We start from the raw sequence: 25962 nt of genomic DNA, 5'->3' as shown, positions 1-25962 counted from the left end.
GCAAGCATCTGAACTGAAACAAGAAACTGGCTACAACCGAGGAAGTACAGTGGTGCCTCGCAAGACAAAAAGAATCCGTTCCGCGATTCTCTTCGTCTAGCGGTTTTTTCGTCTTGCGAAGCAAGCCCATTGACGGCTTAGCGGATTAGCGCTATTAGCGGTTTAGCGGCTTTTAGCGGCTTTTAGCAGCTTATCGGCTTAGCGGATAAGCAGATAAGCGGCTTAGAAAAAAGGGGGGGGGAGGAAAAAAAACCCGCAGGAACTCGCAAGATATTTTCGTCTTGCGAAGCAAGCCCATAGGTAATTCGTTTTGCGAAGCACCTCCAAAACGGAAAACTCTTTCGTCTAGCGAGTTTTCCGTCTTGCGAGGCATTCGTCTTGCGGGGCACCACTGTACGTTCCTTCTAAAGACAATATGCGCTTACCTGGAAAAAGAAGAATGCTTGTCCAAACCAGTAATGCATGATGGTAACCTGAGCTGCATCAAACTCCAGCGGCTTCCAGACGTACTTTGTCATCATGGCTTGGATGAGAAGACAGAAGACCAACACGGGCAAGTTGTGAGGCCTGAGTAAGAGCGCAGCCAGCAGGACCAACCCACTGTAGATTTCCCACAATCCTATAAACTTTGTCTTAGCGTCTGTCGAGAGAACCTGAGATTTGAGCAAGTCTTTGGTGCCTGTGAAGACGATGCCAAGAACGAAGACATAGACGAAACGTGCTTCAATTATGCCCCTAAAATGAGAGAAAAGATAGAACAAATTCAGCATCTGATGGGTCCAAAAATCTGCTTCTGTTGAAACTAGAATAAATATTCCTGGAGGAATGAAGAGTCCAAATTAGGCCCATCCAGGAAGCAAAGTAAGGCAATGGGTTTTGGGGTGTCATTACCAATGGAACAAGATATTAACAAGAAGTGACTGGAATAAATCAAAGAGTTCTGTGTGGAAATCTTCCTGGTGGATTGTACCCCCATGGGATACAGTGTTAGTAACTGGGATAGAAAAGCTAGGAGCCAAAAGGCTTCTGGGAACTGGGTTGTGGGCACCCAAACAGAATGTCTAGTTGTCACGGGGTGGGGCAGTCAGCAACACTTTTTATTTATTATTTTGATAAGCAAGAATTAATATGCAATTCACATAAGTGACACATTTTTAACATCACATTTTTAACAGAAATTGTTAATACATGTTTAATTTGGTGTTCACAATAAAAAATATTAGTAGCATACTTCAGTTTTGAAAATGCTCTACACTTTATTGTTAAAACTCCTTAATATATTGTCTGTCCTTAACACATACTTTGATGCTTCAAAGCACATACATTTCAGTAATCCTTGAGTGTCAGCCGGGTGCAAAAAATGGCACCCAGACTCTGTGAGGTGCTTGCAAATGGAGAATCTCTAGGCACAAAATGTGTCTAGCGCCCTGCTGATTTTGAACCCTGATGGGATGCTGAGTAAAATTTGCCCTCAGAACTTCCTGTTCTACAACTCTCAACCATAACCCTGTACGTTTATTCAGCTATGGAAATCTGGAGCCTTTATACCCGTTATGGAGATGTTATTCCCATGACGAAACCTAATGCTGCAATCCTGTGCACATTTGCCAAAGAACAATGGACACTGAACTAAGCAGGAATTTTTTCTGAGTAAACCCCAAATCTTTTGAACACCCACTCTTTCAAAGTTTCAACAGCTCCATCCAAAGTCTGTTCAAACTTTGAAAGAATGGGTGTTTAAAAGATTTGGGGTCATTTCACCTCTTATTTCATAACCTGCCATCACATCTCCATTGGTAAGGACTAGAAATTTATAGTGCGATCCTAACCATTCCTACTCACAGTGCAAAAAGTATTTGCTGCGTGCCACCCCGCTATCCAAGCGAGCAGTGCAAGATTCCAGGGGTACCAGGCACTTACCCAGGGTCTGGGTTTCCTTTGGAATGAGGCACAGTGGAGACTGTGGTGTCTTTCTGTTATATTGTTTAAGGGGTTCACAGCATTCGCACCCAAGAGGGCCTTGCTTCCTCCAAAGCCACAGCTGTCTCTCTCTCAGTTCCCAGTTTGCTGCTTGCTTCTAAGCTCACATCACTGACAACTCTTTGTTCTCATCCCCAGCTTTGTCTTTCCAACTACCCACAAACTGGGGTAAGGTACCTGCACCAAGCACAGAGCCCCATTCCTTTGATCCCCTTAATGGACCATCGCCCAGGCAATCGCCTCAACAGGAAGCTAGCCTGACTTATATCTTAACACTTGCTGGATCCAGGGGTTTGGATCCCTCATAGCAGAATCTTGGGATACTGGACCCCCGCCCGAAGGAATGCTAATGACAAGCAATTCAGAGAAACAATATTAGAGGTAAAGAGTACTAGTCTTAGCATCAAATCTATATAAAAACATGTGATTTAGCAGTTAAACCCAAAACATAGTGCATGGAATAACAATTCCTGCATCCGAAGACCATGTTCTCAGTGGTGTCTTTCATTTGAGTTGGCGCCCAGCACCCAGGCAAAGAAATGAACAGCTGACTCAAGCTCACAGGGCCTTTATCTCCCTTTCTTTCTCTGGAAATCACTTTGAAGGAGGATGTTGAATTTGAAGGCAATCAGACCCCTGCTGAACTCCTTCAAATACCTCAAGAGGGATGGGAGGGCTAAAAATAAGGGGAAGGTGTTGACGGGCTGATTTCCACTATTCACATGCCTTTTGAACATCAGCAGGAATTGGATTTTTGTACACAACCAGGGTGCATAAAGGACCTGTTATTCTGTAAACCACCATTACCTGATGAATTGCACTTTCTAATGGTTTTGGGGAATCGGAACAAGAAAAGGCGAGAGAAGCCAGAGCTTTAAACAACTAGACTTAAAATCACACGCCGGTTTCAACGATGGCTGCAGCCAAACCCATTATACCCAGGGGCTTTCAAACTTTTTATTGCCAAGAAAAACTTTGGCTTATCTGCTGAGGAAACCTGTATATCTGCCATCGAGCTGCCAGCATGTCCTAGGCTCCCATTGCATTCATGAAGAGCACTGAAGAGGCCTGGTACGCCTCAGTGTGGCGTGTCCAGAACTCACCTGCGCACCGTCCTGTACCTGAACACTGAAAGAAAGTAGAAGTAATGCTAACATTCAAAGCATCTCGTCCGCTACTAGAGGTGTGCGATAAATTGTCATACCAGTATTATAATCAAGGCTGGATTTAAGTTTGATGAGGGCCTAAGCTACTGAAGGTAATGGGGCCCTTTATATGTCAAGCTGTCCTTTGTCAACAACAAATTGTCGCTGTTTTTTTGTGTTGAATATATGCTATATGGTAATTTATGGACCTAATAGGTATATAAAGCCATTTGCACACAACAAAATATGTATTTTATCAAATTAAGTGTTGAACTGAAATACAATTAAGAAGAAGGATATTAATAGTGAAATGCAATTAAGAAGAAGTATATTAATAATGAAATAATTATTAAGCTCTAACTGTATGTAGGTTCTATTCTATTTGTTTTTTATCTTATATTTTGGAAATATACATCCAGACTTGTTTCTTCTTTAAAAAATTTTGGGGGGCCCAAGAGAGTGGGTCCCTAAGATATAGCTAGTTTAACTTATACGTAAATCCGACACTGATTATAATAACCTCGTGATACGTGTTTCAACAAGGCAACATACCGGTGAACAAAAGCTGGACAGCTTCGCGGGGGTAAGCACAGATGAACTTTACAGATACAGTGGTACCTTGTTTTGTGTCCGGGATCCATTCCGGAGCCCAGACGCTCGACGAAAGGGACACTCTGCGCACACACACGCACACACACACAGAGCAGTTTGTGCTTCTGCGCATGTGGCAAACCCAGAAGTAACCCGTTCCAGTACTTCTGGGTTTGCTGCAGATGTTCACCAAAATGGACGCTCAACTACTGTACTTTGAAGAGTTTGCAGGCTTTGTTTCCTCTCTCCCTCCACCTTCCTAAAACACACACACACACACACACACACACACACACACACACTGATAAATAAGGATAGAAGCCTGAGGCTGCAGCCAACTTTAACCCCTCGCAAGCACACAAACCAACTCTTTCAGAAGAACTTCCTGCTCTCAAAAACTCTCAAGAGCTCGGCTAATTATGCAGAGGCTGCTAACAGGCAAAATAAACAGGGAATGTGAACAAAAAACTGGAAAGCGCTCCCTGCCGGTAAAAAATAAAGGGAGGAAGTGTTTTTGCTTTTATTTCCCCCCTAAATAGCTTTCCTCCATGTTAAAAAGGAAGGTTCCTTGTTTGTTTGGTTGGTTGGTTGGCATTAACGGATTTTAGTATTGTCTTTTTATACTATGGCAATTCCCCCTGGGATGTTGGTGGTGAAGGGCAGGTAGGGAATACATACATACATACATACATACATACATACATATATGTATATGTATATGTATATGTATATATGTATGTATATGTATGTGTGTGTGTGTATCCCGAACCTTGCTCAGTTAGCAAACGCCATTATCTTTAAGGCACCTTCACATCTCCAGTTGATAGCATAACATTTCTCTGGCATTATCTAAAGAGATCTTGAAAACCACTGTATTACCAAAGACCAGCAATTTAAGCAAATTACAAAAGGGTCCCTTTCCAACTGTACAATTCTATGATAAGAGATTTTTTTAAAAAAACAACATTATATTTCAGTCTATGATAATTGGAATTAAAATGCTGATTGCACTTAAGCTGTCAGAAGAAGGTTTTTGGTAGGCATTTCAAAAAGAAGTTATTCACTACCCTAATTGCATTAAAAAATACCCTCTGGTTTCAATTGAAGCAGTTATAACGTTTCTGTTCTGTTTCAAGAAAGAAAGAAAAACATCCACCAAAAAGTTAAAGTAAACTATGCCACTAGTAAATCAATCCATATAAACAAATGTGTCATTTAAATGAAGGGTTGCATCCAACTAAGTCCTACTCAGAGTAGACCAACTGGAATTAATTGGCCTATTTTTATGAGTTTACTCAGAGTATGACTAATATTGGATACAATCCTAAATTAAACAGCTAAATGAGTTCCACTTTCTATTATCAGCGCTGAATACCTATTATATCAATATGCTGCAAATCTTACATAACAGAGACTTAAACTTTCTGAAAATGTTGAAGTCATTATTTTTTTAAAAGGACCTATTGGTTTCTCTCTCTTCTTCACCCATCCCTGCCAAAACAAGTTTGGGAGAGGAACTGAAATATATGCAATATTTAACATTCACATAAACCCTACCTTTATTTTATGGCTTTATCAGTATAAAATGCATTATTTATAAAGTATACCGTTTGCTGGGTTTATGAAATTCACAAAGCAGTCCTAAGCATGCTTGTTAGGAAGTAAAATCCATTCTGTTTAGGGAAGTTCTCCCATGATAAGCACACAAAGAATTGCAGACTCAAAAAGTATGCCTCTGTTCTGTAGAAGCAAAATTACTAATATATGATCAAATACTAGAGAAAGCTGCAAAGTGCTTTGCCCTACGGTACCTTAAGTACACGTATCTTAAGCGTTTGTCATCTGATAAGCTGAATGCCCTGAGATCTATGGATTTAATAAATTTAATAAATAATCATAATGATAATAAGTTGGGGAAAATAAATGTTGAAAACAGAAAGTAGAAATTTTGTTATTAACAAAAGAAAGTGTACTGTTTGGAAGAATGGTCTCACACAGTCATAATGTTGATGACTTGCTGCATATTTAGATAGTTAAACTTTTGCAGCACAGTCGTACCTTGAATCCCGAATGCCCTGGAACTTGGACCTTTTGGCTCCCGAATGCCGCAAACCCAGAAGTGATTGTTCCAGATTGTGAATGTTCTTTTGGAACCCAAATGTCTGACGGGGCTTCCATGGCTTCTGATGGTCTGCAGGAGCTTCCACAATTTGGTTTTCGAACATTTTGGAAGTTGAAACGGACTTCCAGAACGGATTCCGTTCGACTTCCAAGGTATGACTGTATTATATTTGAGGGGTGTATATGTCATTACAGCAAACACAGAAATCATCACTTTCTAATGTTGTTGTAGATCATTTTACATAAAACTCTTCATAGTATACATTTTAAAGCAAGTAAAACCTTGTCTTAAAAAAGCATCTTATTCATTTCAAAAGAGAAAGTATTTTATAGTGATTCCTTTTCAGTATTCCCCCAACTGAATATAAAATTCGGAGGGAAAATGGCATGTACCCAAATAACACTCACCCACCCAACTCCCAGGTCTTCACACCTTTGTGTACCCATATTCTTCCCTTTGTCCAAACCCCACCTGTCTTGCCCACAAACAACCTGAGCACAACTCTGCTGGTTTTATGAATCAAGCAAAATCAGGCAAAAGGACAGGGAAATGCTGTACATGCAACTGGTGAAAATGACTTACTGGGGATGAGGAAAGGCTACATTTGGCCGTGTCATCAGAGACAAGGACCTCCACAAACCACAAGTCCAAGCTACTTTTAAAAACCTTACTTGCTTCATAAATGAAGAGACCACCAATTAGTTGCAGGGGAAACATCAATTCAACCACCTCTCCTTAAAAGTTACAGGAATGCATCCTAGTGTTCTAGTTCGTACATGTAGCTACAAACACTCTCGAGATTTCTAGCTATTAAAATGAGTGTTCTCATTGACGTTCAGAAGCAGAAGTTTCTTGCTGTATTTTTAATGAACTTATTTATAGGCCAACTTTTGGGGTGTAGTCCAGTCAAGGAGGCATACAATTTATTGTGTGTGTGTGTGTGTGTGTGTGTGTGTGTGTGTATACACAGTGGTACCTCGGGTTAAGTACTCAATTCGTTCCGGAGGTCCGTTCTTAACCTGAAACTGTTCTTAACCTGGAGCACCACTTTAGCTAATGGGGCCTCCCGCTGCTACTGGCCACTAGAGCACGATTTCTGTTCTCATCCTGAAGCAAAGTTCTTAACCTGAAGCACTATTTCTGGGTTAGCGGAGTCTGTAACCTGAAGTGTCTGTAACCTGAAGCGTCTGTAACCTGAAGCGTATGTAACCTGAGGTACCACTGTATGTATGTATGTATGTATGTATGTATGTATATATATATATATATATATATGTATAAATATGTGTGTGTGTACATATATGTGTGTGTGTATAAATATGCGTGTGTGTATATGTATGTATATATATATGTGTGTGTGTGTGTGTGTGTGTAGTGTGTATATATATAAAAAACACTAGACAATTTTAAATAACAGTACAAAATGATTATAATATATCAACCCAGTTAAAGATGCATTTTAAAAAAAGAGCTGTTGTACTTCAGAAGCCTCAGATCACATGCCTCTAAACTGCTCTTCACACTGTAATGGCGATATTAAGCCATCAGCTTTAAGGGAGGAAGAGTCACACACGGAACCTGCAGCTTTGAAAGTTCAGCGGATCATGCTTCCGACTTAGAAGCCCTCAAAGACATTTGTGAAAGAGCAGGTGGCTGCAACTAGGAAACGGAGAGATTTGCGGAACCTTGCTGTCAAACTGATCCCCAAGTATCCCTCGTGTTGTCGTTTAACACTCAGCTGGTCGCCTGCAATGAGCCAACCATGTATCTCCAAGCTGACTAGGTGCCTCCTCATCACCACAGTGCATTATAGAATCACAGAATTGTAGAGTTGGAAGGCGCCTGATGTTTACTCCTTCCTTGTAACATGAAGCCATTGGTTCGACTCCTAGCCTCCAGAGCAGGAGAAAACAAACTTAGCTCCATCTTCCATGTGACAGCCCTTGAGATATTTGAAGATGGCTATCTGATGTATGGAAGTGAGAGCTGGACCACAAAGAAGGCTGATCGCCAAAGAATTGATGCTTTTGAATTATGGTGCTGGAGGAGACTCTTGAGAGTCCCATGGACTGCAAGAAGATCAAACCTCTCCATTCCTAAGGAAATCAGCCCTGAGTGCTCACTGGAAGGACAGATCCTGAAGCTGAGGCTCCAATACTTTGGCCACCTCATGAGAAGAGAAGACTCCCTGGAAAAGACCCTGATGTTGGGAAAGATGGAGGGCAGAAGGAGAAGGGGACAACAGAGGACGAGATGGTTGGACAGTGTTCTTGAAGCTACCAGCATGAGTTTGACAAAACTGCGGGAGGCTGTGGAAGACAGGAGTGCCTGGCGTGCTCTGGTCCATGGGGTCACAAAGAGTCGGACACGACTAAACGACTAAACAACATCTACTCTAAACATACCCAAGTTCCTCAATTACTGCTCATAAGGCCTGGTTTCCAGACCCTTGATCATCTTGGTCACCCTCTTCTGCACACATTCCAGCTTGTCAATTTCCTTCTTAAATTGCGGTGCCCAGAACTGGACACAGTATTGCAGTTGTGGTCTGACCAAGGCAGAAGAGTCTTACAGAGGCTTCCCATTTTGCAATGGTCCCTGGCAACCTGCAGCAGCTCTTAAGGCTCATGCCCAAACCAACACACCGCTCGCTCGTATAACATTTCCTTTTAGACCTTGCAGTGTTAAGTACATTTACATAGCTGCTAATGAACTTACTTTGAAATATCTTTGCTGTCTCGTTGCCATGGAAATTCCACATTTCCAATGGCTGCCCGGTAACTGTACACTCCCAAGAGTCCAAGTGCCATTGCTATTTTTGAAACCAGAGAACATCTCCGCTGCACAAGAATAAAAATCATAACTAGAGATACAGATGCCACGAGAGAAAGTTCAGCTTTATGTTCAGAACTGCAAAAACACAAGAATAATTTCAATTAGATCCATTTTAACAGATTCAGCTACTGCAAGTTCATTTTTTGAAATTGCTGGTTGGTTGGACCTGTATTAAAGTTGTTTATTGGGAAGGAGGCTAAAGAGTTAACTAGTTTCAACCTAAAAACAGCAAATCTCATACCCTGATATATATGCTTTTGTCTAAATTGCATATTACTTCATTTTGTCACATTGTTCCAGACACTTTTTATTATTAAAAAATGGAATTGCCTCTTGATTACAGCAGAGGAATTTTCCCTATCCTAAACCATAGATACAGATACAGCTAATTATAACTAGATGTATTTGCCCCAGCCAGTGTAAATTATTGGGATTTATTGCCCCATTGGGGGTTTTCCCAACAAAAGGTAATCCAAAGAAGAATTACAGCACAAACCTAACCATGTTTACTCAGAAGTAAGCCCTACTAAACTCAATAGGGTTTACACACAGGTAAGTGGGTTCAGGATTGCAGCCTTAATACATTTCTTCTGATATCATACACGTGGATCTGCTTGGGGACAATTTTACTACCCTGAGAAAACTGGAATTGGGCTTGGGACAGTCAAATGTTCCAAGCACCATTTGTAAAAGGGCTTTGCTCTCCTCCCCCCCCCCCCAATCCCTGCTCCAGCAAAAGAGCAGCTTTCTAGCCATTAGGGTTGCAAATATATTCTTCAAAGTGCAGTGCCAACACCTGGTGAAATTTCAGAAGTCACGAGTTCCAGCTCCTTGCCCCTCATCACAATTAGCGGAAGCAGAATATCCAATGCAAAAATAAATAAATTAAAATAGTATCAAGCACAGTGTTATGCAAAACTAGAGAAATCTCACAAACTTGCCTAGTTTATACAGGGGACACAATTCAGCTTTTTTTTTTTTTTTTTTTTTGCACCAGAGAATTTCGATTGCCTTGGAGCAGAGTTTTCGCTATATTTTTAGCACGGAGCACAGAGAGCTATTTATGCCATGGCATTCATTCTGGGTGCCTGGCACCTTCCTCCCCCCTACCTTATTTTTGCACATGAATATAACAAGGAAGTGTCATAGCTCAGTGATAGAACATCTCCGTGACATTCAGAAGGTCCCAATCCTGGTGTCTCTAGGTAAGGCTGGAATAGACCTTGCCCAAAAACCTGGAGAGCCAGAGTGAGGTTGTGTAAACCAATGGCCGGACTCGGTATAAGGCAGCTTCACTGCAGATTTAGGGTGGGCTGCTACACAACGGCAGCTGACACTTAAGCCTTCACTTTTAGGCTTGCTTTAAAAATCTTCTTTCACAGGCCAAGCAAGTCCGTTGGAAAGAAGTCTGTAGTTAAGGATTGGTAAATTATCTCAGAAAGCATCATTTTTCCACCCAAGAGCAGGTAACTATTTCCTAGATGCAAAAGGAAACTTTCTTTTTTTAAAAAAAGCAAGCAGATGCAAAGGAAGATTGTTCCAGTCTTTTGCAAAGCATCAAATAGATACAACTGCACTGCAGGGGGCTGAACTAGATCAGGGTTTCCCAAACTTGATCTCCAGAGGTTTTTGGACTACAACTCCCATCATCCCTAGCTAGTAGGACCCATGGTCAGGGATGATGGGAACTGTAGTTCAAAAAACAGCTGGCAATCAAAGTTTGGGAAACACTGGACTAGATGATCCTTTGGGTTGCTTCGAACTCTACAATTCTATAAATCTAACTACCAAGCAGAGCTAGAGCAGCAGCATGATTAAACAGTGAACCAGGAAGCCGCCAGTTCAAATCTGGCCTCTGTCGTGAACTCCTTTAGCGGCCTTAAGTAATACACCACACTATTCAGGCTCAGCACCCCATTGGCTAACTGGAGATAGAAAGAAAAGTCATGGGGAAGACTAGCCTGGCCCAGTGTTTCTCAAATTTGGGGTCCTCAGCTGTTGTTGGACTAGCCGTTGCTAGGCCCTGAACTTCACCCACTCATTCATTCTAGAGCAGCCTTTCTCAACCTGTGGGTCCCCAGATGGTGTTGAACTACAACTCCCATCATCCCTAGCTAGCAAGGGCAGAGCTCAGGGATGATGGGAGTTGTAGTGCAACAACATCTGGGGACCCACAGGTTGAGAACCGCTATAGAGACTGGCGTAGAGGCTGCTTTGACCATGAGCAGGCTGGCACCACCCTGGCCTAGGCGCCAGGATTTTCATAAGATTGTGCTTGTTCTGATTGTGACGCCGGTGGTGAACCTGTGCCTTGATTTGTAGAACAAAAGCATTTCGGGTGGTCAGACAAAACCCGCAGCAATTTCCAAAGTGGTCTGTAGAGTGCAGGATAGAGGGGTGGGATGAACTAACAGTAATCCAGAGCCAAAGTCTGTTGCTCCGTGGCTTCAGAGGTAAGGGAACCTCCAGCCATATTCCAAATGGTACATTCCCATCTTTCTCCCTCTGAATTGTCATTAACCCAGAAAACTATGGGGTTGCCATCTTCCTCCCTGGAAGAGCGAAAGTGAACGGAGGAAGAACACTCCACTGCCAAATTTTCAAAAACTGTGTAAACTTTTCAGAGCCTTCGAGTGAAGCAGGGTAGATGGCTGACCTACGTTCCACTGTTCTGGAGGTTAACAAGAAAATATGAGCAAACCTTCCAAGGCATGGCATGAAACACAAACGATTACAAATACCAGCTAATAAAGCTGCAAGATCCATAAAGAATCAGTAGCTTGTGGCCCAAAAGAAAGACCTTTTGTTATGCTTCCCTAAATAATAATAATAATAATAATAATAATAATAATAATAATAATAATTTTATACCCTGCCTATCTGTTGGGGTTTCCCCAGCCATTCTACACCTCCCTGCAGGTGAATTGCCATGTACAAGCCTTAATTCATCACCCATCCTGCCAAAAACAAATACAGAGCAATTCAAATACGCGCCTTGTCAACCAGTGGCCAAAATCTGGCTTGTGAGCCCACTGAACCCCAGTCTGATTTAGCGAGCGAAGCAGACGGCAGCAAACGAGGACAACCCATGGAGTGGCCAACGCCATCCACTTCTCTGAGCCCCTCGTGCTCTCGCAGTTGGCAGCCTTGCCCGTTCTGGGGGCGTCCTGCAGGTAGGCAACATCATCCCTATGGCGGTGGGCTCCTTTGACTTCTTCAGGGCTTGCTTTGACTGAAGAGGGAAGCTGAAGATCGCAGTCTTTAGCCAAGAAATAGTGCCTGCAGGTCTCCTGGCAGAGGGCGAGGCAGAGGGTACTGACGAGGAAGTACCAAGTTTGGTGCTCCTCTTCAATGAAGCTGCTGGCGCCCAGACTTGACACATGGCCAACGGTGCCTGCCAGGATAAGCACGTCAAATTCAGACCAGCTGGAAGTAGCGGCAGCTGGATTCTGTGAAGAGGGGGGGGGGAGAAAAATGTGTTGGCGATATAATCTGGAAAGAATCCAACGCATCATTAGAGCCCGCCGGCATATGAAATTGCATACATTGGCTTCTTCAACGACAACGGTATTTTTGTTACGTTTTATGTAATTCTCCTACATTCCTAGCCCAAAACAAGGTTAATTTCAGCGTAATTCAGAGTTGCTGTCAACATTCGGTTAATTGTGCCTTTGAAACGGCTGCGCGTTCTCTTTCAAGGAGTGCGCAAGGCTCCTCTCTGAATAACCGGCATTACCATGTAAAGTTCACATTGTCTCTCTAGCCACGCGACTGAGTATGAAGTGCCTCGATGTGGAACTAAAAATAGAAAATCTTTTCGCAATCAGAAAATTCTAAAGGAGGTAAGTAGCGAGCCGTTTCTCTGATCTCTTTAAATCTACCCATTTCCCAGCGTGTTGCAATGCAAGGGAAAAAAACCAACCATCTACAGTTGTTCATTTAGCTTCGCAGCTGCAGCAAGAATAATATTGATCCGCTGGTTATTACATTACTCATACTAAAGCTATGGGTTTATTTCCTAAGAAGCCGCCAGGCAAGGCTACCTCGGAAATGGCTATTTTATATGTTAATTGCTGCAGAGTAACCCGGTTTAAGGATAGCTCTTCAGAAATCCTTGAGTGTACCCTTTTTTAGCAAGCTGAAGTTCACTTAACTCAGTGTTTCTCAAATTTGGGTCCCCAGTGGTTGTTGGACTACAACTCCTATCATTCCTGACTAGCTAGGGATGATGGGAGTTGTAGTCCCAAGTTGGAGAAACACTGGCTTAGCTCTACAAAAAACAAAACCACTCTGGAAAAGTGCAGTCAAGTAAAATAAAGGGTTATCATCTGAACACTAATAAGACATGCAGAGAGAGGTATATGAAAAATATCCAGCCATTCAGTTGACCAACTTTAATGCTGTATGTTAGGCGTCTCAGACTTCACTGCCTAGGCAGTGCTTGAAAGGATCTTGATGTATATATGGGAAATAGAAAGACTGACTTGCTTATTCAGTTACTGCTCTAGTCTATGCATTCAATGTAATCAGTTTCGACTGCCAGAAGGTATCAGGAATAATAACTCTTTAACTACAGGTATATCAAAGAATATTTGCCACCTATGCTCAGACTTTGTCTATAGCAGCCTTCATCAAGCAGACGTTTTGGACCATAACTCACCATCAGACCCAAGTTAGCATGGCTTTGCTGGCTGCGACTGGTGATGGCTGTAGTTCAAAACATCTGAGGGCGCCAGGTTGCTGAAGGCTGCTCTTTGGGCATACCACTTAAACTCTTTGAAGCCCTCCTTTTTAAAACTTAAAGCTCATAATTAAACATTAAGCATAATTATTTTTACTGGAGACCACCACCTCGAATCCCTCAGCTTGGGAGGGGGTAAATGGTTCCCACTTGTGGCTAATCAGTTTTATTTATTTATTAAGCAGTATGGTTTTCCCAGTAGTGATGTATGGAAGTGAGAGCTGGACCATAAAGAAGGCTGATCGCCAAAGAATTGATGCTTTTGAATTATGGTGCTGGAGGAGACTCTTGAGAGTCCCATGGACTGCAAGAACATCAAACCTCTCCATTTTTAAGGAAATCAGCCCTGAGTGCTCACTGGAAGGACAGATTGTGAAGCTGAGGCTCCAATACTTTGGCCACCTCATGAGAAGAGAAGACTCCCTGGAAAAGACCCTGATGTTGGGAAAGATGGAGGGCACAAGGAGAAGGGGACGACAGAGGACAAGATGGCTGGACAGTGTTCTCGAAGCTGCCAGCATGAGTCTGACCAAACTGCGGGAGGCAGTGGAAGACAGGAGTGCCTGGCGTGCTCTGGTCCATGGGGTTACGAAGAGGCGGACACGACTAAACGACTAAACGACAACAATAGTTTTCGATGCATAAGCAGTATAGAAAAGTTTTCAGCAGATGCATAAATATCAGCACGGAAGAAGTCTGCTGAATTTCTATTGTCAGAGCATTGCACAGGGCAGGCAGGGCCAATGACACTAAAGGCTCAGTTCCCTTTTGCTGTCAGATAAGCCTTGACAACTCAGGAGATGATGAACAATGCTCCTGCAGATGAACTAGGCAGCTAAGCTGGAAGGTAAGGTTTCAAACAGTTCCTACCCTGGACCTAAGTTGTTCAGAGCTTTGTAAATTAATACTAAGACCTTGAACATGACTCTGGAGTCAATGGGCAGCCAAGTGCAGATGTTTTAACCGTGGTGTCACGTCGTTGGCCATGTGCCCCCCCCCCCAATCAGCAATCTGGCCATCAGATTTGCCAACTGGAGCTTCCAAGCTAGGTCCCCAGGGAGCAGTAATCCAGCCTTGTGGTTACCAACACATGGATTACAGTGGTCAGCCAGAGGCAAATCAACCAATTCAATGTATGTTAAGGTGTGGATGGAAGCGCAAAAATATTGTATAAGAAGTGAAGTTCTGTTGTATGATTGATAATCAATATGTTAAAATTAATAAAAATTATTATATTAAAAAATGCTTGTAGCCCTTTCTCCTACTCAGTTTCTATACTCAAATTCTATACAATTTCTATACCTCTAGTTGCAGACTTAATCCATTTCGGGGTGCCATTCGCACCCCGAAAAGTCCACAACTAGAGTGCCTCTTCTGCGCATGTGCGCAGCGCGATTGAGCGCTTCTGCGCGTGCTTGGGTGGCGAAACTGGAAGTAAGCACTTCCAGGTTTGCCACATTCGTAAGCTGAAAGTCCGTAACAAGAGCGGAACGCAACACGAGGTATGACTGTATTATCAAAACCTGAATGTTAAGATTCTGAAGGAGTGCACAAGGTTAACCTACATGTCAAGGGAAGTTACCACTCGCTGTTAACCTAAAGGTAATCTTTAATGCTTTCTTTTCAATCTCTCATACAGCAACACCACCGGAACCAAAGTAGCTTTAAAAGGTTTGCTCATAAACTCACAGCTGTACTGATTTTGGTGCTCACCAATTCCAGCACCTCACCAGTTCCAAGCTAAGGTTCCCCATAGCTTGCACACTTCTGCCCACGTACATAAACTGGTCAAAAAAGGGGGTTGAGTCAAAGGGAGGGGCTTAATTTCCTTCGCGTGCTTCCCCTTTTTCTGTGCTAGTTTTTCCCCGTCACAATTTTATGCCACTTTTATACAAAACTACCGTATTCCCGGGGGACGCAGGTGGCGCTGTGGGTTAAAGCCTCAGCGCCTAGGACTTGCCGATCGAAAGGTCGGCGGTTCAAATCCCTGCGGTGGGGTGCGCTCCCGCTGCTCGGTCCCAGCGCCTGCCCACCTAGCAGTTCGAAAGCTCCTCCGGGTGCAAGTAGATAAATAGGGACCGCTTACCAGCGGGAAGGTAAACGGCGTTTCCGTGTGCGGCTCTGGCTCGCCAGAGCAGCGATGTCACGCTGGCCACGTGACCCGGAAGTGTCTCCGGACAGCGCTGGCCCCTGGCCTCTTAAGTGAGATGGGCGCACAACCCCAGAGTCTGTCAAGACTGGCCCGTATGGGCAGGGGTACCTTTACCTTTACCTTACCGTATTCCCAGAGCCCTTTTGCAAGAAACCGCATGTTAAAAAGCAGCTAAACTGGAATCTATAGACATGACTTCAAAACTAGGGTTTTCATTACCGCTCCAGTATAAAAATCGGATAACATGGATTACTGGGAGAAGCAGCTTTCAGGCAGCGATTTTCAAAGACTAAAAGATGCCCGTTGAAGCTCTGCGGAAGAGCCGAGCCAGCAGCTCCACCGCCACTAATCTCCCTGAACTCTGCTCTTAGGCACTGGTAATTTAGTCATTATAACTGAGAGCAGCTTACCTTTCAGGCAGCAATATCACCACTGTGGCAAATCGATGTTCGCAATTCACCACACTAAGATCATTTGTAACAGCCTTGGACTGCAAGACCTCACCAACCTAGCATGTTGAGGAGTAGGTGGGTTTAAAAAAATAAAATTAAACAGGCAATGGAAAAGCGAAGGAGTGGAAGTCGTTTAATGTCCAATTCCAGCCTGGGGATGGTGTGGGGAGAGAGAACATCCTATTTAGAGTTCCAGGGCAGTATGCAACTAACTGTATAGCAGTACGAATACAGTAACAACACCAATGCAACTGTTAGCACGCTTTCTACAAGCTAAAATGCCTGGGACAAAAATCAACGCTTTGGCTTAGCATGGAAAAGATTGCAACGTAGGTGCCAGGTCAGTCTCATTAAGGAGAACATTGTGGGCTTGTCTGCCTATCAGGGGCTACCGGCAGGCAGAAGTGGTGGTGCTGAACATAAATGTGCAGCATGCTGGTGCACAATGTATGCTTTTCCTTGCAAAGGTTTAAAGCAGTGTTCCCCAATCTTGGGTCTCCAGCTGTTTTTGGACTACAACTCCCATCATCCCTCGCTAGCAAGACCAGTGGTCAAGGATGATGGGAATTGTAGTCCGAAAAAAGCCAAAGACCCGTGTTTGGGAAACACTGGTTTAAGTTACCATGTGAAAGGTGTAGTGGTTTTCCGAAGCAACGACGCACAAGACAACTACAGATCCACATTCCCCAGCAGCTTAAATTACATTCCTGTATCTATTACCTTTGCCATTTGTTTGGGGTTCACAAACACCTTTTCCAGGGCAGAGAGAATGACGCAGAGAAGCCCGGAAATCAGCATGATCACTCCAATGGCTGTCAGCCAGGAGATGCTGCAGAAATAGCACGAGCTCTCTGTCGAAGTGCACACGACGACATGAACCGCACAGAGCATCAGGCATGTCAGGTAGAACAGCAGAGAGCACAATGGGGAGAGGGGCACTTCCAGTTCCGCCCTGCTGCTTAGAGCTTTTGCGGTACTCAAGAGAAGCAGCACCAGCACCTAGGAGGAGAAAACAAGCAAGAACATCCTATGAGAGTCTAGAACTCAAAACCGGTGAAAGAAGCAGTTTTTTGTGGGGGTTTTTTTCACTTTACGTTTCCATCCTGCCTTTCCTCCAATGGCCTCAAGGGGGCGTACCTGGTCCTCCCCACTGCACACCTCCATTTTGTCCTTTCAACAACCCTGTGAGCTGGGCTAGGCTGAGAGATGGTGACTGGCTCAAGGTCACCCAGTGGCCATGGCTGAGTGGGGATTTGAACTCTGGTCTCCCAGGTCTTAGCCCAACACTCTCGTGCCCCTATACCACTCTGGCTCTTTTTTATATTTAGTTAGGGTCCTGCATTATTTCACATTGTGCATGGCACAAGGGACAGACCAGACCGGCTGACTTCTCAAACTATCCAGCATGCCAAGTAAGACAGCGTTTCTCTGCATCTATTGCTCGTGAGAATTTTGGGAGCAAAGGCAAGACTTGCTCTTTTACCCAATGCTATAGCGTTTGCGCTATGGGTTAAACCACAGAGCCTAGGGCTTGCCGATCAGAAGGTCGGCAGTTCTAATCCCCACTACGGGGTGAGCTCCCGTTGCTCGGTCCCTGCTCCTGCCCACCTAGCAGTTCGAAAGCACATCAAAGTGCAAGTAGATAAATAGGTACTGCTCCGACGGGAAGGTAAACGGCGTTTCTGTGCACTGCTCTGGTTCACCAGAAGCGGCTTAGTCATGCTGGCCACATGACCCGGAAGCTGTACGCCGGCTCCGTCGGCCAATAAAGCGAGATGAGCACCGTAACCCCAGAGTCGGCCACGACTGGACCTAATGGTCAGGGGTCCCTTTACCTTTACCTATAGCGTTTGAGCGGCAGACTCTATGGCCAGCATCCAACAGGAAAAACACACACAAAATATTTCCCCACGCTCATAAGAGTTTCAGGCTTGGGTCTCTCAAATAGCAGCCCCTTCCCAATGCCATGTAGGAAAACAAAACTTTGGAAACTGCGGAGAAAGTCTGCAATCCAGCATGGGGCGTCTTACACGTACAAGATTTTCGACGCAAATATAGGCAGCGTGGATCAAGATAGTGAAGCTTTCGCTACGGTCAGAAAAACAGTATTTTTATAAAGGTAAAGGGACCCCTGACCATTAGGTCCAGTCGTGGCCGACTCTGGGGTTGTGGCGCTCATCTTGCTTTACTGGCCAAGGGAGCCGGTGTACAGCTTCCAGGTCATGTGGCCAGCATGACTAAGCCGCTTCTGGCGAACCAGAGCAGCACACGGAAACGCCGTTTACCTTCCCGCTGGAGCAGTACCTATTTATCTACTTGCACTTTGATGTGCTTTCGAACTGCTAGGTTGGCAGGAGCAGGGACCAAGCAACGGGAGCTCACCCCATCGCGGGGATTCGAACCGCCGACCTTCTGATCGGCAAGTCCTAGGCTCTGCGGTTTAACCCACAGCGCCACCTGCATCCCAGTATTTTTATACTGCCCATATGAAAACCAGAGAGAACACATGTAAGGTGCAAGGCCAGGTCAGCGACTTCTGAAGAAAGACGCCCTGCTCCTGGGTGATATGTTGCCACCTAAATTTGTGTCAAGAGGCTGGTGCTGTGTCAGCTTGTTTCAGAGCATGAACGAAGTACCGTATTTTTTGCTCTATAAGACGCATCTGACCATAAGACGCACCTAGTTTTAGAGGAGGAGGAGGAAAAGAAAAAAAAATTCTCTCCCTCTCTGCGCAGCTCCCCTTCAGCGAAGCGGCCGGAGAAACGGAGCCCCTTCCATTTCTCCTCCCGCTTCGCTGAAGGGGTGTTGTGCAGCTCTCCCTCTCTGCGCAGCACCTCTCCAGCGAAGTGAAGTCAGAACAGCAAGAGGGATCGCTGCGCAGTGAAAACAGCAATCCTTCTTGCTGTTCTGGCTTCTGGGATAGCTGCGCAGCCTGCATTCGTTCCATAAGACGCACACACATTTCCCTTACTTTTAAGGAGGGAAAAAGTGCGTCTTATAGAGCGAAAAATACGGTACTTTCTAAGTAGGTTAACCACCCAACTTGAAAAAGAGATAGTGTAAGTGACTTATTGACTGAACTGAAAATTTTGATGGCTTCAGTACACTCAACCGTACCTCCAGAACAATGATGGTTCCCACTATCATTGAATACGTGTCATATTGTGCCACTTGCTTGCTTAAGGAAGAGCTCAGGACCCTGATGGCCTCTAAATACTGCCTGAGAACTTTTTTGCCAAGGTTTCTGAGGACTTCCGAGGTGTTCCCTTCCAAATAGAGCTTGATCCAACTTCCGTGGGATTTTTCCGCCATCTTAAACTGCTGGAATCCAGGATCTAGTCACAAGAGACATTAACACAGACCAGAAAGTTATTTGAGAGATCTGCAGAAAGGATTCTTCTTACTTGTATCGAGACATAAAGGTCTGCAATGGTTCCCTCGCAACTACTGAGTTGCAAACTCTCTTTTAAAAACAGAATCCGAAACACAGTTTGCAAAGAAACCCAAGTAAGTGTTTATGAGCACGTGTCCACATTAAACCATTGTTAAAGCTAACAACTCGTTTGTTTTATACACTGTTTGAACTAAATTTAAATAAGGGAGAGGAGCTGCCATTTCCCTCCACAGGCAGGAGTTAAATGTGAAAATTACTAAATGCCTCAGCCTGATGTCCACACTATAGCAGAAACTGACCATTGGCAGGTTCTGCCTTAGGAGGAGGGAACCATCCCTGACTGTTGAGTCACAAGAACAAGAGTTGCTTTTGATCCTGTCTCTCTCCTGTCATGCTACAAAAATCTATTACAATCCCCTAACAATCAGAATATTGTTATTTCTTCAAAGCGGGTTCCCTATGGGTTAAGAACGTTTCGACAACTATCATAAAAAGCACAGACATTAACTTACTTGCCTTTTTCAAAGGTAGCCATGTTCTCCTGGAGGAGTCTGCTAAGCTGGAACCCATTTAAGTGCAGGTACCGCAGCTGTTCTCTCACTGTCTTCTGCTGCACGACAGGCAGCAAAAGCTGCCCAACGCTGTTCCTTGAGATGGGCAAGCCAAGGCCAATGGCCAGCGTGACGGCTAAGTCAGTCTGCTGAACAAGCTCTGGAGGTTTCAGGAGACCTGAGAGGAGACGGACACCAGCTAAGACTTCCCTGGTTTGCCTTCCCAAAAATATGATAAATGCAAAGCGGTATTTGCTACACAATCATGTTCCTTCTGATCCTAGAATTGTAGAGTTGGAAGGGACCCTGAGGATCATCTAGTCATGCAGCCAGCCCATTAGGGGATTGAACCTGCAACCTTGGCATTATCAGCGCCACGTTTTAACCAAAACAGATCAAGATTCCCCCCATTATTACCTTTCTAAGGGAGTAAAGCGCTGGAGCCGTTCATACCTGTATTAGTAATAATAATAATAATAATAATAATAATAATAATAATAAGACACCCTCCTCTAACCTGGTGCCCTGCAGATATTTTAATCACTACACCCAGAAGTTTCACTGTGATACCTAAGGCGGAGGGGAGTGGTAGTCCGGGGGAAAAAGAAAAGAAAAAACCTACAGTGGGGAAGGGTGATTCCTGACATTTTTTATTTTTTATTATTTTGACAAAGTAATAAATCATAAATAAATAAGGAAAAAAATGTGCGCCCCACCACCGAGGCCATTCCAGTGTAACTATCCAACCTCCCAAAATTTCAACACCTCTTTCGCTGGTTTGACCCCTTTCCATTTTAACAGTTCGAATTCTACAAATACCTTCCCTATCTTCTGAAAATCATTTCTCCTTGCATATTCCTTGTCTTACCTTAATGGCACATGTTAATTGATTATTAATAGCTATATCCCCACAGTTCTTTGTACCATTCTTCCATTTTATATTCAACCTTGCCCCTTCCACTTCCTAGCTATAATAATTTGTACAGCTGTCCCGACGTTATTAATGCTAGGGCTACCACAGACCTGAGACATTTTTAACTCTCCTTTTTTTCTGAAAGAAGACTGTCTGTCTACCAGGACACATTAAGCACACATTTCCAAAGTTGTGTCATTTCACAAGGGAGCAGCTACTCCTCTGCGGCACTTTTTAATAAAAGCAGCTGGATCTCTTTACTGAAATAACAGCACCAACAAGAGGAATCCAGCCCTTACCCCCGGCCCTGTCGAAAGCAGAGCTGACGAAAAGCAGAGGCGTTCGCACTTCGCCCTCCGAGGATCCCCCGTGGCTCCCCGTTTCAGACATCCCATGGTCGCCACACACAACAAGCAGGTGGGGTGAAGTCACCTCTCCCTCCTCCTGCAAAGGAAGGAAATTGCAGAGGGCTTAGCGGGGCGATTGACATACTCCACTAACCATTTCGTTTCCTTAACTCGCAACATCTAAACTCAGAAAGCACAGGTGGTCGTAGTCAAAGCCATTTGAGCAGGAACAGGGCACCCATGGCACTGTAGAAGCTGTTGGGAGGTCCAGCTCCCCATATCCTTCAATGCTGGTCATGCTGGCTGGGCACCAGGTTCCCCATCTGCCGTTTGAGGAATGGCTGCCATTCAGCCAATTGTTTGTTTTTTATTTATCTATTGGATTTATATATTGCCCTTCGTCATAAGATCTCAGGGCGGTTTGCAGAATTAAATACAAGATAAAAACAAGTAAATACGTAGAACAAAACAGCAAAGCAATACTCCCCCCTTCCCACAGACACATTTAAAAGGCTGTAGAATATTAAGCAGACAAAGGGCCAGTTGAAGAGGAACGTTTTTGCCTGGTGCCTAAAAATATATAATGAAGGTGCCAGGAGAACGTCCCTGGGGAGAGCATTTCACAAACGAAGGATCACTACAGTGGTACCTCGGAAGTCGAACGGAATCCGTTCCGGAAGTCCATTCAACTTCCAAAATGTTCAGAAACCACGGCGCTGCTTCCGATTGGCTGCAGGAAGCTCCTGCAGCCAATCGGAAGCCGTAGAAGCTGCGTCGGACGTTCGGGTTCCAAAGAATGTTCGCAAACCGGAATACTCACTTCCAGGCTTGCGGCGTTTGGGAGCCAAAACGTTCGAGTCGCAAGGTGTTTGGCAACCGAGGTACGACTGTACTGTTCATCCAAAAGAAAAAGGCAGAGAGCAGCACCATGGCACATGTAGTTTGTGCCACACAGCACAGACAGGACTTTATGAGTGCCAAGGCTCCCCCCACCTCCAAAAAGGCACCTATTTCTCCTCAAACACTAGAGCAGTTTCAGAGGGCATTTCCTTAATGGCTTCGGAAGTACAGAGAGTCCCCCAAAGCATTGGGGATTGAGGAAGGATGGAATAATTTCCAGATCAGGTGGAATTCTCAGATTTGAGCCCCGGCATCACTTTTTCAAGTACCGTATTTTTTGCTCTATAAGACTCACTTTTTCCCTCCTAAAAAGTAAGGGGAAATGTGTGTGCGTCTTATGGAGCGAATGCAGGCTGCGCGGGTATCCCAGAAGCCAGAACAGCAAGAGGGATCACTGCTTTCACTGCACAGCGATCCCTCTTGCTGTTCTGGCTTCTGGGGTTCAGAATAATTTTTTTGTTTTCCTCCTCCAAAAACTAGGTGCGTCTTGTGGTCTGGTGCGTCTTATAGAGCGAAAAATATGGTAACTAAGTCACAAACTGTTTTTTTTTTCCTTTTTACACACACCCTGGTAAAAGTTGGCAGTTGGTCCTTTTCACTTATGGAGATTTAAGGTCACTCAACACATTTCACTGAAAAAGGTGCCATCTGAGTACCGCAGTTGTGCCCTTGCCAAGAGAGCTACCTTCAGATGCAGCTTAGTGTTGAGTTGTCAGGTGGGTGGCAAACATGGATTTGCCTTTGCATAACGCTTGAAATAGCCATGAACGCCTGAAAATAGCCTTAGCATAATGCCTGAAATTGTGCCACATGCATTGATGACGTTTTTAATTGTTATGATTACTCGTATCCTTAACACATTGGCCAACATTTTCAAGGGCATCAGGTTAACTTGCCCCAAACGTCAAAGGTGACAGCACCACAAAGGCAGTAAACCCATGTACATTTGCCTGAGAATAAGCCTCACTACATTTTGTGGGACTTTCTTGCAAGTAAGCATGCATTAGGACAAGACTGTTAAGTGTATAAATGACATTGGATAGAAACCTAAGGCTTCATATGCTGTTCCTACGCTCATGATTAAATTTACATCAATATATATATGCATGCCACCTTGGAGAGGAGAGAAGTATGAATCTTCTTGATGATGTTATCCATTTCAGAAAGCTTTGGCCCTATTAAAGGACTGTGCGGTCCACTCAGATGACCAATATGGTCCAGCCCCAAGTAGTGAAGGATGAGCAAATCCCAGTCTTCTCTTTTCATCACATTATCCAAGTGTCTGGTAACATTATCATCAACCTTAAGAGGGAAAGGATAAGCAAAGTCAGGTTGAAACTCCTACGCCATCTTAATTTTTCAAGCTTGCAGTTCATACTGTCGGCAGAATCCAAGGGGAAAAGCTGTTCCTGGACTTTATCACACTGCAGTGATTCTGATCATTTCCTACACAAGAGGGGAAATTGCACACTAAAGGGAGAAGTCAAGGCTGAATGTCCCTCACAGACACACTCATTTTCTACATACAATGAGCTGTATGTTCCTGGAGTATGTTCCTGGAGTGTTGGAGTCCAAGAAACACTATAAGACAGTGTTTCCCAAACTTGGGTCGCCTGCTGTTTTTGGACTACAACTCCCATCATCCCTAGCTAGTGAGACCAATAATCAGGGATGGTAGGAATTGTAGTCCAAAAAAAAAATCCAACTGGAAACCCAAGTTTGGGAAACACTGGTATAGAAGGATCTTTAGGCAGATGGCCAGTTAATAAGAATTATGTAACCATGTGGACCTAACTGAATTTCTAAGCCTCTAAGCACAGCATGTTGCAGGTTAACTGGTTCTCTGAATCAGAGCACACTCAGCTGTAATCCACAAGATCAGGCTGCCAATCCTCATGCTACCAAGGCAGTGGCAGAAGTTTTAAACTCCTACAACAGAAGTAGAGACTATACCTTTCAATACATTGTTTTAATAATAATGATGATGATGATGATGATGTCAAGTGCATCAACTTGGGAAGAGACAGAGATCATGGCATGGTTTTCACAGAGGGAACTCAAGCCTTGGCATCTCCCATTAGAAGGCTCTTGTAAAAACCCTTCTATGAAGATGCGGTAGAGGAACAGTTGAAAAAGCTAGGCTCTGCCCATTGGCTCAGCTGAGACACAGCACCATTTTGTTTCTTCCCTGCCAGAACCATCTCTTGCAGAGACTTCTCTGCCTGGTCATTAACATAACCGTATGAAAAAGGCAATATTCAAGTAAGTTATTTTCCTCTTCTCCCTAGCTTCCTTGTATCTCATGTATCTATTGTTTTAAAATAAACAAATAGTATTGAGTTATTTGGTAGAAAAGGCAACATATAAAACATAGTAAATACAAAATTAAAAGGGACCGGAAAGAGCCCTGCCTGAAGTTCTAGAGAACCGTTCCAAGTGGACCAGTTGTAAAAAAGGTAAAGGTAAAGGACCCCTGACAGTTAAGTCCAGTCGCAGACAACTCTGGGGTTGCGGCCCTCATCTCGCTTTAGAGGCCGAGGAAGCCGGCATTTGTCCGCATACAGTTTTTCCGGGTCATGTGGCCAGCATGACTAAGCTGCTTCTGATGCAACGGAATACCAAAACCAGAGCAGCACATGGAAACGCCATTTACCTTCCCGCTGGAATGGTACCTATTTATCTACTTGCACTTTTGGCATGCTTTCGAACTGCTAGGTTGGAAGGAGCTGGGACCAAGCAATGGGAGCTCACCCCGTCACAGGGATTCGAACTGCCAACCTTCTGATCGGCAAGCCCAAGAAGCTCAGCCGTTTAGACCACAGCTCCACCCGCATCCTTTTGGACCAGTTGTACTTGCTGCAAATGGCAATTCCAAAGCCTTCAAGGGTTTGTGCAGGCTAGGGCATGGCTGAGGAATGAGTGGTCTAAAAGATGATGTTAGACTCCAACCACCATCAGCTGCAATCAGCGTGGCCAATGCAATGATGGGAGTTGGAGCCTGGAATCTTCTGGAGCTCTCCGTTCCTGAGCTAAAGTAAGGAATGCCGGCCTGTATTTTGTGACAACCACATATGGAGCTTTTAGTAGTTCGTCACAATGGGGAGACAGAGCCTGTCAATTATTTGACTGCCTCCAATTGCAAAAGAAAACACCAAAAACAACAACGCAGACATGAAAAACATATCCATTTTAGAAATGTGGCAACTAAAACATGCTTTAGAATATCACAGATCAATCCAGCTTTTTTTACTATGAGCTAATACACAGATCTTTAAGAACACATAGGCAAAAATAAATCAAATTTTCACAAAGTATTCATTTGCACACTAACCTAACAATGCAATTTCTTACATCACTGTACCGAAGCATTTTCTTACCTCAGTATAGTCCGAGACAAAAAAAGATGTTGTTCCATCATATTCCACAAACTGCTTTGGAAATAATCGAACCCAAGTATCATCACCATAGAAAATTATCCTTTTCCCAGCTGCTTTGGCCTGCTGTATCAAGTTGTCTTCCAGCAAGGCTGGAGAATTGAGATTCATGATGACATCAATGAAACCCGGGATGCTCCCCGTTGTCAGTGCCTGCAAACAGATGCCCCAAAAGCAGAGGGGAAAACATCTTGATAGGGTTTGAGAAGAGGACAAGACTGCCTTAGGACAAGGGTGCATGGACAGTAAAAAATGTTATTACAATCATCTGTAACAGGCTTGATGAACCAATTCTGGGACACTTAAAAAAACCCCAGAGAGAACACATCTACACAACTACCAAGCAAGTCTCGGTTAGATATGTACACAAGGATAGCCAATGTGGTATCCTCCAGTTGTTGCTGG

At 44.1% G+C, this 25962-nt stretch overlaps 1 protein-coding gene across 3 annotated transcripts in view; it reads right to left on the bottom strand.

Annotated features, from left to right (window-relative positions):
• Positions 1 to 25962, bottom strand: part of PIGG (phosphatidylinositol glycan anchor biosynthesis class G (EMM blood group)) — a 66731-nt gene that overhangs the window by 28616 nt on the left and 12153 nt on the right. The window contains exons 3-11 of one of the 3 annotated variants that reach the window (XM_079959427.1): positions 25501 to 25710; positions 23237 to 23425; positions 21176 to 21320; positions 19929 to 20141; positions 19136 to 19353; positions 16739 to 17017; positions 11668 to 12122; positions 8557 to 8748; positions 426 to 735 (exon numbers count right to left, since the gene is read on the bottom strand). In XM_079959427.1, the coding sequence (XP_079815553.1) occupies positions 426 to 735; positions 8557 to 8748; positions 11668 to 12122; positions 16739 to 17017; positions 19136 to 19353; positions 19929 to 20141; positions 21176 to 21320; positions 23237 to 23425; positions 25501 to 25710 (2211 nt within the window). Of the gene's footprint in view, positions 1 to 425; positions 736 to 8556; positions 8749 to 11667; positions 12123 to 16738; positions 17018 to 19135; positions 19354 to 19924; positions 20142 to 21175; positions 21321 to 23236; positions 23426 to 25500; positions 25711 to 25962 lie in introns of those variants that run through there. The other 2 variants (XM_079959425.1, XM_079959426.1) reach the window with 2 other exon arrangements.

The sequence above is a fragment of the Podarcis cretensis genome (assembly GCF_951804945.1).
Source record: "Podarcis cretensis genome assembly, chromosome: 17".
Lineage (NCBI taxonomy): Eukaryota > Metazoa > Chordata > Lepidosauria > Squamata > Lacertidae > Podarcis > Podarcis cretensis.
The sequence above is the reverse complement of the archived record's forward strand: the minus strand, read 5'-3'. Positions and strand labels throughout refer to the sequence as shown.